General features: G+C 40.8%; 1 protein-coding gene across 4 annotated transcripts in view; it reads right to left on the bottom strand.

Annotated features, from left to right (window-relative positions):
• The window catches only part of DPP6 (dipeptidyl peptidase like 6), a 540742-nt gene that overhangs the window by 32317 nt on the left and 492300 nt on the right, over positions 1-16125 (bottom strand). For all 4 annotated transcript variants that reach the window (XM_017728903.1, XM_017728904.1, XM_017728905.1 and 1 more), the window contains exons 11-16: positions 13442-13565; positions 12563-12601; positions 5708-5815; positions 5052-5143; positions 3319-3366; positions 1325-1443 (exon numbers count right to left, since the gene is read on the bottom strand). In XM_017728903.1, the coding sequence (XP_017584392.1) occupies positions 1325-1443; positions 3319-3366; positions 5052-5143; positions 5708-5815; positions 12563-12601; positions 13442-13565 (530 nt within the window). The remainder of the gene's footprint in view (positions 1-1324; positions 1444-3318; positions 3367-5051; positions 5144-5707; positions 5816-12562; positions 12602-13441; positions 13566-16125) is intronic.

Below are 16125 nucleotides of genomic sequence, written 5' to 3'. Positions count from 1 at the left end.
GACCATTAAGTTAATTAGTCAATTGAGTTAATTAATGCAATACCCTGTTAATGCTATTTTTCTGTACTGTGTTTGCCAGATATTTTTTTAATACCTTTAAATGCCTCCAACATGCAGCCTATCATTCCCTTCCAGGGGAAAAACATGTTTTTACAGCTGTCCTAGTCCAGCTGTTTTACTTTATAGTATGGTAACCATTCTATTTCCCCACTTTGTCTTGATTATTTCCCATTTTACCATCTCAAATATTCCTTCTTTACCCTTGGTGTTCACCACAAACAATTACTGGCAGCAATGGGTATTTGCCAGTCAGAGAAGGGGCAGCCCCTGCATCACCACAGAGACCCCTGATGTCCCCCAGCCGTGGGCACCAATATCCCAGGTTGCTCAGAGCCCCATCCAACCTGGCCTGGAACACTTCCAGGGATGGGGAACCCATAACTTTTCTGGAAAACCTGTTCCAGGGCCTCATTGCCCTCACAGTAAAGAATTCCTTGCAAATATCCCATCAAAACCTACTCACTTCTCTCTTGAGCTGTTGAAAATAAGGAATTTCCTGTTTGCAGATTTCAAGCCTTGTTTCAGAGGACATGCAGCCATTTGAGCAGCTTCAATCCTAGGAGCAGATGACTGGTGTGCATGCACTGTGTGTGCAATTTTGGATAATTAAGCAGAATTAAATTACATAGGATTAAGTTTTTTGAAGATCTGCACTTAGTCTTAACAAAGCCGGAAAAAACTTCATTGACTCTTCTGCAATGTCCTCTATCCTTGGCCTCTTGGATACTCTCAGGCATTTTCAAAACAGGAAATTCCTGTTGGACCTGCAGATTATGCCAAGTTAAAGTAAATCTATGATGAATGAGTGGGGAAGCACCAGATATTCTGTACTCACATTGTCCATTAGGCACATTTCTGTAAACTGCCTTTTCTTGGCCAATTGTCTTCTTGTTGTAACTTACTTTAAATCCCTCTGTTCACAGTACTGGTTGATGTATCTGGAACTCAGTCCCTGTCACCCACAGTAAACCCCACCTTACTGGCTTCTCTCTCATAAATTTTCTGATGTTTTATATTCTCCAGGTTTTGCTGTTACTTTCCCTTAAGGATACTTGTGGCTGGAGGAATCTACCTCTACCTTCTATGCACGTATGCACAGGAAAAGGTTGTAAATATTTGCTTTCTAGCTACAAGTAAAAACACAAAAGAAAAGAAAAATGTCAAGAGTAAAGCTTTGAAAGCATCTCTTTGTCTAAAGATATCAGTGCTGGCTCTAAATCCTGACCCTGAGGCACAGCAAGTACAATAACAGAACCCAACGTACCTTCACATGTCAGGAGGAAGTATTCCAGATTGTGGCTGAAGGATGCACTGAAATAAGTACAGTTTTCAATCAGATCACAGGACAGGCACCTCCTGTTGAAGTTCCCATTTGTGCTTGCACTGAAAAAGTTAATACAATTCCATGAAGGTCACTGAGCAAACGTTATTTGAAAGCAAGATTACTTGAACCTTACTTTAGAACAAGAATATAAATCTAATGTGTCCAACATTAGTAAGAGACAAAGTATTTCCATTTGGTTGAGTTTAAATAGCAGTAATGGATTTTTTTTTCCCCTCCTGCTTGAATAGAGAATATATAAATGGATACTGATGTCATTTTGCAAGGTCAGGTGGTTATGAAGGAAGGTATAGTTTTTGAAAGAAAATGATGGTTGCAATTCCACAAGAGGAAGTCATAATTTGGTGGACGAAATGAGCAATATTTCTACACTTATTTATATTATAACAGACAACAAAGAGCTGGAATTGCTTTCTCTAACTTTTTTACTGGTTGCATCACTGGTCTGATTTTCTAGCTGCTGCCTCAGAGGCCAAAGGCTTTTTTACAGGTTTAAATAGCTGCTCTTATAACCTCCAAGTAGAAAGGAAAGACTGAATTTAGGGATCTCTTGTTGAAGAAGGTAATGTGGCCTGCCCATTCGCTCACAAGTGCTGCTAGGAGTCCACTGAATTTTTAAGAATGAATTACAGATTATTAGCAAATGTTAATAGGTAACATTTTGTACCACTATAGCATTTTGAAACTTCAGGAATATTAACCAGTATGACTGTAAAGCAGGTGAGTGTTTTTTGCTAACATTTCAAGAGATGAGGCTAAACAACCTTTTTAGGATCACACAGACTGAAATAAGCAGATCATGGGTTCTTGTTTAGGCTCAGATTTTATCTCTAACTTCAATCCCAATTAAATCTACTAAATCAAACACAAAAAAACAGATCTTCATCTGCTCTTTCTCAGTTATCTGTGTGGGGAGATGAGGCTGATGAGGCACCAGGGTGAGATGGATGCCAAGACAAGGAAGGGTGGGGAGCACTTTGACTCATTCCAGCAGCTCTTGAACAGCTGTGCCTGGACTCAGTTTTTAAAGCAAGGTTTTCTTCTCATTTCAATAGAAATGAAGAGTTAATGTAATTTTTTAAATTTTCTTCAAGGAAATAAACACTCCCAAAAAACTGTGGAGTGCAGTGAACAAGCATATAGGTCTTGGAAGGAAAAAATTATTTAACCAAAGGTAATTTAGTTTGCTCTAGTTTCCTTCCCACTGAGGAAAAAAAAAGGTATGATGTCGTGGGAGAGAAGGAAAATGTACTGACTGTCCCTTATCCGCTTAAGCCGTCACCAGCTCTGCCCCTCATCACTGATGTTGTGATGGCAGCAGGGTGACTGGGAACAAAAATAGGGCAAATGGAACAATGATTCCAAAGTATTTATTTAAAAGTTTGTGTTTCCTCCCCTTTATAATCTGCTTCCACTCTATTTCACAATAGCAACACTAGCAATAGCTTGCTGTAAAGCCAGCCTTTTGCTCTTCATACCTTTAGGGAGGATACCAAACTCTTCTGGAACTGCAGAAAAAGGTTTCTAAACATAAAATATTGTTAATGCTTTTCAGTTTCATGAAGAGGTGAGCTACTATCAAATTTCTCAAAACCTCTATTGGAAAGTATAAAAACAGTTTATACCATTAGTTTATGTATTTCTGAATTCTTTCAAATACTAAGAAGTTCTGTTGGAAAGTTTTGTGACAGTCATTCTTGAGACCAATTTAAAATTTGCATTAATATGAGAAAATTTCTTAATGTAGAACATTTCAAAGTGTCTAGCATTTTGTTCACTGTGGTTACACTGTTCTGTCTTTTCCAGTGACACATTGAAAGATCTTGCAATGCCATTAAAGACAAAAACTTAAGAAATGATTCATGTAAAATTGAAGAGATGGGAAATTCTGTATATGAAGTTAGTAAAGCAAATACCTGTATAAATGTCTCCTTCTTGGCGAATCTTCTGTGCTGTGGAAATAACTGGAGGGGAAAAACAAAAGTGAATTGCACCATTAGAAGGGTGCTTAGAAGTATTTCATGCAACACCACCTTTACTCATATTGCCATTTTCATGGTCTTGTAAAAGCAAGGTTTAAACTGAATTAGAAAAAGATACAGAGGGACACATTGCTGAGAGGCTCAAGAAAGTCCACTGCTGACTGCACTGCAGTTAAAACAAGCATGGAAAACTTTGGGTCCTACACTGGTCAAATCAGTGGATCAAAAAGGATCAAGTGATTAAGTGGAAGACATCCACCTTTTTACTTCAAGTTTTATGGCTCAGAATTTCTTTTAAAGACTTTTCTTCTTCCTCTAGAGGAAGCTTTTACTTCTCTAGCCGCATTTTATTCTATGCCCAGATAGACAGCTAACCAGGGTTTGGTGGGAAGGCAGAGCATGAAGCTGAAGAACACTTTGTTGTCCTTGTTTTGTCCTGAGACTGTGGTGAGTGCTTTATCCTTTCTGGATAAACAACACAAGCTCTGTTGTGCAGTGGCAGCTTCTGGAGGTAAAGCAGAGATGCTGCAGGAGGTGGCTGACCTCAGTCCAGCCTCTGGGGTCTGAATTAATCCTCCAGATGCATTTCATGTAGATAATGATAAAGCACAGGAGCAAATATAGCATCCATGGGGTGAACAATGTCAGGAAGGATATTCATCCCTGCTGATCTGCTTCCAACAAGCTGCACTTGCCCAGGCACACATCTTGATTGCACAAATTGTGTGTGGTATTTTCTGCTTGACTGGCCAGTTAAAATGCCAGTAAGACTTTGGTGCTAGTTTGCTGCTTAGACCACCTCTGGAAGTGCTCAATGCCAGGTCTGACAGGCAACCTGGTGTCCCTGCCCATGGCAGGGAGCTGGAACTGGAAGATCTTTCCCTTCCAGCCCAAGCCATTCTGTGATTCTGTGTTTCTATGATTTTATATTGCTCTGAAGTTATTGGTGATTGAGAGCATTCAAAATCTTGAAGAAGAACTGTGCTCTTAATGATCACTCAAAGTTTATTGTATTCCAGAAACTATTTACTCAACTGTTCAGTGACCTTAAGTAACTGAGAGGTGAGAACCTCATATCCACCTAAAATTTTGTCTGGAAAGAAATCTGTTATTTGATTTCAGAAAGCTAAATATTTTCTTACATAATTTCTTGAAGTGTATTTGAAAAAATGAATGTTTACAGAAGTTATTTTACTTCTGTAGCATAAAGAGCAAGTGTGAAGGAGGGTGGGTTTGTTTTTCTTTTTTTAAATTTTTTTTCTAATTCTAACGAAATACTCTTTTTTTCCCATTGCATTGGTATTTTTGCAGGTCAACAAAGGAATCTTTCCAAAACTGACTAGGTGGTTGATGAAAACAGGCTTCTTTCCTACAGAGGCTAACATTAGAAGTTGCAGCAGGAGAAATTACTCCTCTGCACAAATTTATTTAATAGTCACAGAAAGAGAGGTTTGAACTGTACAGATTAATCAAAATAACACAAGATACATGTAATGGTGTGAGAGGTTAAGCCAAAACAGAGACAGCTTCTCCTGCTTTCTTATCCCCACCTCCTTATGCTCACAGGTTTCAGTGTATACACAACACCTTTGTAACTGAGAGCCCTGTTTAGCCCTCAGAGCCCAGGGCTAAACAAAGTCTGATCTGTCAGGCCAAAATTTACTTACATTTTCTGCCTCTTTTCATCATATGCCAGTATCTTTGTCACATCCCAATCTCCAGATGTAATAGCCTGTAAGTCGTCATTGCTACTGTTGGGCTGCCAGAAAGAAAAGAGAAGTAGATTTCTTTATTGTTAAAACTTATGAAAAAGGGAGTTCTTCTGGCTCCATTGCCCATGAAAAATACACCATACATCTGCAATTTCCACCACTACATTTGCTATTTCTGTGAATCTGCAGGCATAGAAAAAACAGAATCACAATCATCTTAACCATGACTCCACTGAAGACAATGAGGTGAATTCAGCACAGAGCAACTTCAAACCCTTTCCTCTAATCCAGTGTGCCCACACGCTTCTATTTAGTCCTTTATGGCAGGGTGGCGATTTGCTTATCTACAACTAAGGTGGCATTACAAAACTAAACCAAAACAATAATAATGCTTGGAAAGAGACAGTTGATTGACCTTTTTCTTCTAAGTATTTCATTTGGAAATTCACGTTATCTTACGCCCAATAAAGCATCATTGGAGGTTTTATTTTATGCACAAGACCTTTCTACATCTGCACCTCCCCATCTCGCTGCTGCAAGCACAGACACCACTTTTATTGCTGTCTGCCTCAGGTGAGACCCAGAGCAGCACAGCAGCAGCAGTGAGTCACCTGTGATGATGACATGGCAATGTGGTAGAAGTGCCCACGTCCTCCCTGGGGAATGGCCCGGACGAAGAAAAACTTCCGACCGTCCTTGGAAAAAACGGGCTCTTCATTCTGTATAAGCAGCAAAATTAGGTGTATTAGTGTTAATTGTTAATTGGTTGTACTTAGAATTAGCTCAGCACTCCAAAACCCTGTGAAATTAATTCACAGCAAAACAGAAAGTGCTCTTTGACAACAAGCTGAGGCAAACAAAGAGCCTGCTGAAAATTGGAGAAAGTTTTGAGGATTATTGCTTCTTGCTCTTGGGAAAGCAGACACCTTTCAGCTGTTGGAAGACAGGCAGCAAGGCGAGTTCCTCAGCTACAAAGTCAATTCCCATTTGCAACGCCAAAAGTACACATATACAGCTGACTGCTTGGGGGACTTGGAATACAGCCTTTAGTACCCGTGTGACAAACCCTGTTTACCCTGCTGGAAGAACCTCTCTGCTCCTGTCCTGGAGAAAACACAACTGAACAGCATCTAACTGCTGTCTTTTCCTACTGTCTTACAAATGCTTATCCCACTGAATTATTTATGAAGGAGAGGATCTCCTGCAGAACTCTCTTTGGCACAGAGCTCCCAGGTGAATGTGGTGATTGGCTTTTATTGGGTGACTGGAACTTTCACCCAGAGATAGAAGAGACTCAGCAGAAGGAAAATCAAACACCACATGTGGCAAGCAAGCACCTCCTGGAAGGGAGTCTTATTTTTGTGAACAAGAACCCTGAGGCACATGAGAAGTCTCTGCTGCATGAGATGGTTGAACAGCAGATTACCAGGGAGGGCAAAGGATGGTCCATACGGTGGGACAAAGGAGCACTGTACCAAGAGAACTGGCTACATGAAGCTAACTCTAAATCTCGACTAGTTGGGAGTAAATAAAAAGCTGAACCTCTGTTAAAGCTCTTCTGTGATATCAGGATTTTCTGTGGCTGGATGAGCCCTGCCTTTCTTGGCTGGGCTTTGTGGACCCTTCTTCCTCCAGGGCAATCAACAAGGATACTGTTGCCAGCCTCTTCTGGGTCCTCTGCAGTTCAGTGCTAATCAAATATCTTGATTTTCTGCTTGGCACATGCCAAGATACCACACTGAACCAGCAGGAACCTGGCCACACAGGGAGACTTATGGCACAGCAAAGGAATAAACATTTTTACCTCCCATAAGCTAACCCATTATTCCTATTCTATGTTTCTTTTCTCTTTTGTTCTTTACTGATTAATTCTTTTCCACTATTTATCAGATTTGTCAGGGATCTATTAGGTGTTCAAACTGTTCTTTTTCTCTTTTATTTTCCCCTGCTTAGGTTTTCAGTATATTTTAAAATGTGCCCATTTGCAGCTTGTTGCAAATCTATGAAGTAATGGTTTCGTTTGTTTCTGACATTGTTCTGGAACCTGAAACATGAAACTCTATATTATTTCCAAATGTCTTTCATGACAGGAGAAACCTCATTGAATAATGACTGTGATAACTCAGGCAAACCTTCTGCTCGACAGGTTTTCCTTTCCTGAGGTAGGTAGCAATGAGTTCACTCCCCATTTCTGTATCTGTGCCTCCTGCATTATATATTCCAGCAATATGTCTCTGCCAGCGTGAGCAGGCATTGTGCAGATGAGTTTGAGATTCATTCAGAGCTACAGGGGAAAGAAGTTCATGGCACAGGTGTGAGGTTCTAGCACTGGGCTGATGTTACAAGGCACCCTGTTTGCATGTTCCTGTTGCTGGAAAGACAACACATGAATGCAGTCAGAACTTTGTGACAGAGATGACTGATCCCAGGTGGTAAATGAGGAGACAGACTGAAATTCTCATGGAACAGGATTTTGTAATTTAGGGAGCTACCTAATTAAAATATTCTGCATGTGATATGAGCTGTCTGAGCCTTTGGTTGACCATTATTGACTGAATGCCACAACACTAGAACAGAACAGCCCTCCTTGAAAATAATACATCAGTTTAGTTCTAGTAAAAGAAAATACTTTTACTATGCAGTAGGCATGGAATGTGTGGAAGTTTTTTTGCCACAGGAGGTTTATGGCCACAGCTGGTATCAGTAGGTGCAAAAAGGGATTGAACAAACTCATGTTTCATTAATACATAATTAAAGGATAAGGATATGGATATAGTCTCAAATGTCTGTAGTCTTTTTGTTGTAGATGACGGTGAAATATGAGAAAATTATGTCACCAAATACTTCAGTTTTATTGGAAAAGAGAAGGTAATGGGAGGCTGCTGGAGGGCTCTGAACCTCCTGGAGGGTTCAGTGCTGGAGCTCAGAGTTGCACAACTCAAGTCAATGTATCTGCAAATGGTCAGGAGAAGAAAACAAGGAGTGCCTCTGTGGCTTATCCCAAGTTTGGCAGAATTGGGATGGGTGAGGGGACAGTGCTAAATGCAGTTGGAGCTTCTGTAGGTCTTAGAGAAAGGCTCAAAGTCCTGGAGTAAAGAAGAACAATTAAAAAATTAAAAAAAAAAAAAGAAGAGTGAATTCAATTGTGTTTGAGCATCACTGGATCTGCAGCCAGCTGAGGAAGACTCCTCGGGTAAAACAAGGGGAAGATAAGGTGCATACAGGATGGTGGGGAGTGCACAAGTGTCTCCAACCTCGAGGATTTGCATGATGAAATATTCACTGGGACAAAAGTTTGAAAGAGAAATTATCTGATTTATGGTTGAGTTGGAATGTATGAAAGATTCATGGACACAGAAGTACAGCTCCACCAAAACCACGCACGCATTATCATGGGTCAAAAAATCATCATGTTTCAGCACCACACACTGCAGCTACAAACTGGTTTGTCTGTGCTCAACACAATCCCAGCCTCCTGTTCTTCTACAGTGCCTCACATGCTCTTGGCTGGACTCCACACTTTCCTCACAGAAATCAGTGGCAAAGCAGATTCTTTGCATATTGGTTTTCTTACTGACTGAGAGTTATACTTCCATAACAATTATTATTTTCTGGTTCATCCTCGTGTTTTAAGAAGGAAACAAATTAATCTGAATAACTGAATCCTTTCCAATTGATTCTCTGATGCATTTTCCCTTCCTCAGCATTCTCCTGCCCTCTCTGTCTGATCCACCTTTGCCCAGATCCCAGCATTAATGATTTTGCTGTGTGGGCATTTATTCTTTCAGTGAAATGTCCCAGCACTTTTAGTGTCACAGTCCCATAGCTCTGATAAGCAGATAGGTGTGACACGAGTCCTTTTAACCCCTTGCATATTGGCAAACACTTTGTGTAAATCCAACAAAGAAAACACCCAGTGTGCACCGACTCTAATGGGACAATGCAGTCCCCTCCTCTTTAGGGCTCCTCTTTCCATCTCCTGACACACTCAGCCCCTGGGGCAGTGCTGAGCTTCATCCTCCATCCCTGTCCCCATGCTCAGATGAGGCCATCTCTGGCCACACCAATGGCCATCTCTGAAGCCAGGGCAGCTGCACCAAAATCAGGGTCAGCAGCTGGAGAGGATCCCATGTGTCTGGGTGCTCATCCCCTCCACTGGAGGAAATGGGGACTCTCCATTTAAGCATCAAAAAGGTTGTTTGTAGCCAGAAGCTGCTTTTTTATCTCTGGCAGAGGAATTTGGGTATTGGAGTTATGGGACTCTGGGTCCTCTTTCTGCTGCATCCTTTGTCTTTAGGCCAAAATTAGGTCAGTTATGGGCTAAGTACATGGCAAAAAAGTTTTACAGAGTGAAAAAAGTGGGTCCTGTTTGTAAGTTCCTCTGGAATCTGGTTTTATTTTAAAAATCTCTTTTCATGCCTCCTATTAACTACATGTAAGATTCATTTCTGGGTTATGCAGGATCAAAGCAAGGGAGTAGTAAAAAAAATGGTGCGAGGTTTTCAACATCTCAGCCTTTTAAGAGAGCAAGTCTTCAGTTTCAGACTGAGGTCATCTGAAACACAGGGGAAATAGGGACTGGAAAGAAAAATGCAACCCAAAGAAACTGTTATCAGGGGAGGGCAGCCAGCCCACACGGGCAGTTTTGGAGGTTAGAGGTCTCTAAATAATTTTATGGTAATCTCGTGGTCCTGTCAACGTCAATGTGAAAGACTGCAGCCTTTGGTGGAGTTGCAATTGCACCCTGGTTTATAATTAAATTTTTTTCAGGCCACATGCACAATTAAATAAATAAACCAATTAAAATGCCAGTAAAGTTTATCTTCAGAAGGTGCTCAGATATTGTCTGATTTCTCCCTTGCTGACTCATTGCCTGTATATGACCATCCCCAGTACTATTGGAAAATGGCTTCCTCACAAAAATTGAAACAAAATTGCTTACAGCTATAATTAGTGTTTCAAACAATTTGTGTATTTAAGCAAAAGTATGAGTGAAGTTGAGTCTGGCTCTTGGGCTCAGAAGTGCACAAGCAAGTATATAAATAAAAGAAGTATAAACTTCCAGAGTCCCTGGGCAGTTTTAGTGAACATGTGCCACCTCATCTGACAAAGAGTGACAGATACTTTCTAGCAAAACCTGTGTAAATACTGTGTATTTCTCATTATACTTTAAGTAGTTTATCCTATTTTTTAGCTGCACAGGGAGTGGTTGCCTTATTTCTCTTTGCCTGTGTTGGAGAGAGGCTCTCTAAAGATTTTGGACTTGCATAAAATGTATTCACTAACTGAAGCCCAGAAGGAAACATGAGATTGTTTACTATGACCTTCTGTAGACAGACTGCTAAATGCCACGGAGTCATCAAACTACTACAACAACAAAATTCAAATTCATGCCTTGTATGCTTTATCTCAGAACTCCCAGGATTTCAGAAAGCTGAAAAAAGTCAACCCTGTCATCCTTGGAGACTTCCTCACGTCCCTGCTGAGGATCTTCTCCTCGTCTCCTTCCCCCAGTCAACTGTGAAGTTTGTCCCTAATTCCAGGATGCACTTAAATTCCTGGGAAAAAGGCAAAACCTATGTGTGCTTTTCAAACCATGCACACGGAGAATTTTGAAGGAGTATTTTAAAGAATGAGGCAAGCAGCTGGATTCCTTGGTCCTAATGATTTAAAATTGGGACACTTGTCAAAGAAGGTCTTTGTGGTGGGCTGAACCCTGCCCAGGGTCCCTTGGCTGTGTGACCCCACTGCCACCACCCTGGCTGCCTCCAGAGGGGACAGAGCACCTGGCTCATTTGCAAATACTTATATTAAAATGTCTCAACCAAGGAGTCATCATCCTGAGCTGAGCCACACTCCTGAGCTCCTTCAGCAGCTGCCTGGTGTGCAATTCATCTCCTTCTTGAAGAGGTTAGTATACCCAAACTAGCGTTTAACGTTTTCAAATCATCCTCATAGTCAGACACACATGCCATGAAAATACCTTTCCAGTTATCTAGATTAATGTGTCATAGAATAAAAGGCAAATATAGAAAATACAATTATCCCAGTAATCATATTCAGTCAAAACTAGAATTTTAAGTAATTTTGTTGTCAGAAATAGAGGCAAAAGAGCTATATAATTCTTCAGACTCGTGCAAAAGCTTTTGAAGGGTGCTATCAAATGTCTCCAAAGTCCATAGAAAATGTTATTTTAGTTTAGCACTGAGATGTCTGACTCATTTGGCTGTAATGAACATCCTTCTCTAACATCAAACTAAGTATGTGCTCTCAAACTAAGTATATGCTTTTTGGAGATGTAGTAAAACAAAATGTATTTCCCTAGAAGCAGGCCCATTAGGGACTGACAGACCATTTACTTCAGATATTGAGGATAAAGAACCATCTTTTAATGCCTGTCCACGTGGTAGGTGACTAAATAACCAGAGCAGTGTAAAAACACAAGTTCCACTGTACTGCATTAATATTATAAAACACAACTTCTACTATACTGCAGTACATAGTAACTAAAGGATTACTACTGTCCTCAAACTTATAAAATAAATAAATCCTGGGGGGTTTTTTTGTTGTTTTTTTAAAATATACAATATCCAGGCAATTTAATTTTCCCTTGATTTGGCTTGTCTTTAAAGCTTTTGTTTCCTACTCAAGCCAATATGGTCCTTATGAATGTAAAGACTATTTCAGCATCATTTTTACTCGATATCAGCAAAAGATTATTTGAAATGCTTGGAGCACAAAATCTATTTCCCCATATACAATCGATTTTCATCTGCATCACACGTAGCCCATTGCTGCAGGACAGCCACTGGAACACAGGAGAGCATTGTTCTTGCTGTGAGCGGATGTAGTGTCATTTCTACAGGTTCTTGGCTCCTCTGAACAAGCTGTGGCAAAAATTTGAAATGCTTTAATCCTGGACTTGGAAAAACATACAATACAAGATATTATGGGACATGCTGCTCCCTGTCTGGCATTCACACAAGGCTAGAGAAACAGTTCAGTGTTGTGGCTGAATTGAGATCACAGCTTCTCTCTCAAGAACAACTTAATGTAATCTGAGGTCACAAACTGACTCCTGGGCAAGTGTTACATATGATATTTAACTGTCTATCTGCATGATTTTGTCCCTGAATGGACACAGATCCTCTTAATAAAATGACCAGAAAACAACCACCACAGCGTTTAAATCATCATCAGCATGAGGGTAGGGTATGAAGGATTGCCTCTGAGGCTGATGAGTCCTCTACAGATACTGCCAGTGAGTGGTCTTCTACCAACATCAGCCTTTCATCTCTTTTAAATACAAGTAAATTCCAGGCTAAGAACAGTGGGACCTACCAGTGTAGATGCCATCTTCCAAGTATCTCTCTCAGGGCCAGAAATCAGTTTTTCTCTTTGGGGAAAAACTCAATGAAACAATAATCCTACCAAAACCTTGACCTCAAGGAGAAGATCACTCATACCTGTCTGTGCAGCCAGGCATCGCTCTCATCTTCATGTTTCTGAAACACAAAAAGATCATTAATACCATACTTGTCACATATTATATTTTGCCTATCGATGCAGGAAGCTGTCAGATTGTAGTTGAAAGGTTGTTCAGAAATACAAAGAAACTGTTCAAATATTTGTTTCTGGAGTGGAATGAAGTGGCTGCTTTCCTTGACTTTCCTCCCTGATGGATAAGCATTCACTAGATCAAGAAAGCATTTTACTCATACAGACAAACACATAAATCCACAAGATACATTATTCCCCAAAGAAATAAAGCTTCTTAAGAAATAAATAAAGGTTGAAATGAAAATTATTAAGAAAAAAATTCTCACCATGCTCTATGCACAGAATTGCATCATTTTTTTCAAGGGATGGATGTATAAGAACAGTTTTATACAGTGGAAACATATGCCAGTTTAAATGATGGAATGTGCTAATCCAGATTTTATATCAATACACCATTTGTATTAGTGCATTTATAGAAGGGATTAATTAACTACAATTAAGGCATGTGTAGATAAGCATGAGCTGGTTTTAATGCCATTAAATACATATAACACAGCTAGAATGTTGCAAAGATATTTAGGTTGCAAACTGTTGAGGTGTGTGAGCTTGTGTGAGGATACAGGTATTTCAAGACAGGTAATCACTCTCCCTCACACACACACAGAATGTTTTTGGATTTCTAGGTGTTGAAAAAGAATTAAAAATTGTGAACACTGTTTATATTCTGTCTGCCTAAATTAATGTGTGCCAGCTGACTTTTCATCATGTAAAATAACTTAAATACTTTCTCCTTGCATGGGTTATGAACACTGATGGCAAGTGACTGCTGTGCTAATCTCTCCTACCTTGGTGCAAACCCCTGTGGTGGCGTCGCAGAGCGTCAGGATGGACACGTTCTGGGCCCTGTTCAGCCAGTTCACTGCCACCTTGGTGCTGGTGGCCCATTTCACCATGGTGATGTAGTAGTCCCTGCAAACACAGACATGCACAAACCAAATCACAATGCTGCCATCCTAATGAACTGCCACATGGCAGAGCAGTCGGGGGCTGATGCAGGCAAACAGTTCAGGAGAGACTGATGGTTTTAAAGAACATCGTGTCCTGATGTCTCTAGGCTGCTTTATGTATGGATTTCAACCCCTAAAAATGACATTTTTAGGGCTGTGCAGGTGTTTTATCTGCTACTTCTGGAAGTTATTTTCAAAGAAGAGACGAATACAGAGATAAAGAGTCTTTCAAGCTATTCTGTCTTCCGAGAAGGATTGAACTGCCCGGAGCTACAAACTTATGCACAGGTGGAAAAGAAATTGCAACCTATTTTCATTCTGAGCACACTAACCTGAGCTGACTCAGACCCATCACTATCAATGGTTGGGTTCTTTATGCTTACGAAAAGTTGATGGCCTCTGAGTATTCCAACTACACACCAAAGTATCCAGGAGTGTTGCGTTAAAAGACAAATAGTAAGAAGGACAGAATTTGGAGTGACACAGGGTTTCTGTAAAGCAGATGCAGCTGGTTGCCATAAAGACATGAGCAGAGATAGTTTGCATGAGCAAAACCACCCTCCCACACTCCCTGCACCATCTTATTGCTGGACATATTCAGGTTGTGATGATGCTTGGAGTAAATCGTGGGTGTGGGCGGCACAGTCCTGTAATCGGTATCTTCAGGAAAAGTCCTGTACAATAGTGAGGAGTGCAACCACTTAGGCTGGGCTGGAAAATACAGGAATAAATTCACTGATGGTTGCCTTATTAGAGCCAGGGCATGGTGCTGCCAGACATCCACTTCTGCAGCAATTCAGGGCTCCACCACTTCATTTGTACGGCACAACTCCGGCTGAACCGTCAAAGCTGGTGATGTTATGATAAACTGCTGGGCTATGTGGGCCAAGACATCCTTAAAGCACAATACGACTTTTTACAGCATACAGTCTATAAAAAATTTATTAGTTCATTTGTTTGCTATAAAATATGTATAAGGAATTGTTGCTCTCATTGGAAATAACGTGCTGTGTCGCTGGAGAGTCCTGCATGTTCTGGCAAGAGCTCCTGCATGTACTGAAGAGAAAGGGCAAAAGCACAAAGATTTTTGTCTAGAAAAAGAACAAGTTGGAAATTGATTTTGTGCTTTTCAGTAATATTTAGTGCCTGAAATTGGCTGGGGGAAAAAGGAACAAAAGGCCTCAATGCTTACATCTACTGCACTGGGGGAAAGGATATGCCCAGGTGAGACAACAGCAGTCTGAAAATTTAGAGCCTGAAATAAAATTGTAATTTTACTCTTTATCAGCAACAGCATAGGCCCTAAGAGGAAAAAAACAACACGGCAAAATTAAACTGTATAACTGTCTCTTCTTTCTCTCCAAAATGAACTGAGCAGATTCAGTCTCCCCAGAAAAGGAACTTGATTTTAGTACTTATTGTGGCTTGGAGCATTTTTTCCATAAATCCAATTTAAAGTTTCAAGGACATATATTCATTTTTACATCCCTCTCACTGTTTGAACACAGGAGCCACAGTTCTTTATCAGGAACTTTAAATTATTATTTTAGGTGTATCAAGGTGCTCCCTACAACCCCAGAGAAGGGCATGGAGTCTCAATTTCTCTCTGAAGCCTCTCCCAGCCATCAAGACTATGGATAACTCAGCCCACAGATAACTGCATATAGTCATTATTCCAGTTTCTGAGTAGTGTGGAGTCTTTAATTTCATTTACTTCCCTTCACATCTCTTCTATAGGACAACCAAGCTTTATGGTTCCCATTTTGCACAGGAAAATGAGACAAGAAGGTGTGATTCATCTCAGCTAATTTTAAACATTTGCTGCTCCTGCAGCTGCACTGGTTAAGCAGCCAGTGGGGAGAACACAGGAAGTCAGTGCATTTCCCAAGCCCTCTCTGCCTGACCTGTCCCTTTTTATATGGAGCTGATTTAAGGGAGAACCTGTTTCTTCCATAGAACGAAATCTGTACCCGCAGATACTCGACCGCTGCGTTTATAGACATCCACATCAGAGCAAAAGGGAAAGGACACCCTGTCTGAGCCCTGTCAGGGAGGGTGGAGCCATCCTGAGTTTGCAATGGATTTCGCCATCCCAGTAAAGACATTGTTGGTTTGGTTTGCAATCATCTGAGACTGGTTACTGTGCAGCACCCCAGTTCATGCCCCAGCTGTCTGTGGCTGCTTCCTGGAGGCAGGCATCCCCAACAACTCTACAATATGAATACCTACAGTATGACCATGGGAACAAAGCCACAAACACCACAAAGAACAGGCAGTGATTTATTACAGGCCAAGGGACAGGCAGCATTCCAGCCCATGGTCCCTGGGGCACAGACAACTCCTGTCTCAGATCCAGACTGGAGTTGTCTGAATTTTTTCCATTATTTGTCTGCTTCTGGCCCATGCAAGGGCCAGGGATGATTTTTGCACTCCAGGGAGATAACATCATTCCTCAATTTGTCGCCAGAGATGCAAATATAAGAAATAAGCTGCATCATGATCCAGTTCTGACCATCTGCTGA

This window comes from Corvus brachyrhynchos, unplaced genomic scaffold (genome assembly GCF_000691975.1).
Source record: "Corvus brachyrhynchos isolate BGI_N302 unplaced genomic scaffold, ASM69197v1 scaffold52, whole genome shotgun sequence".
Classification (NCBI taxonomy): domain Eukaryota; kingdom Metazoa; phylum Chordata; class Aves; order Passeriformes; family Corvidae; genus Corvus; species Corvus brachyrhynchos.
Note: the sequence above shows the minus strand (reverse complement) of the source record. Positions and strands in the feature narration are given on the sequence as shown.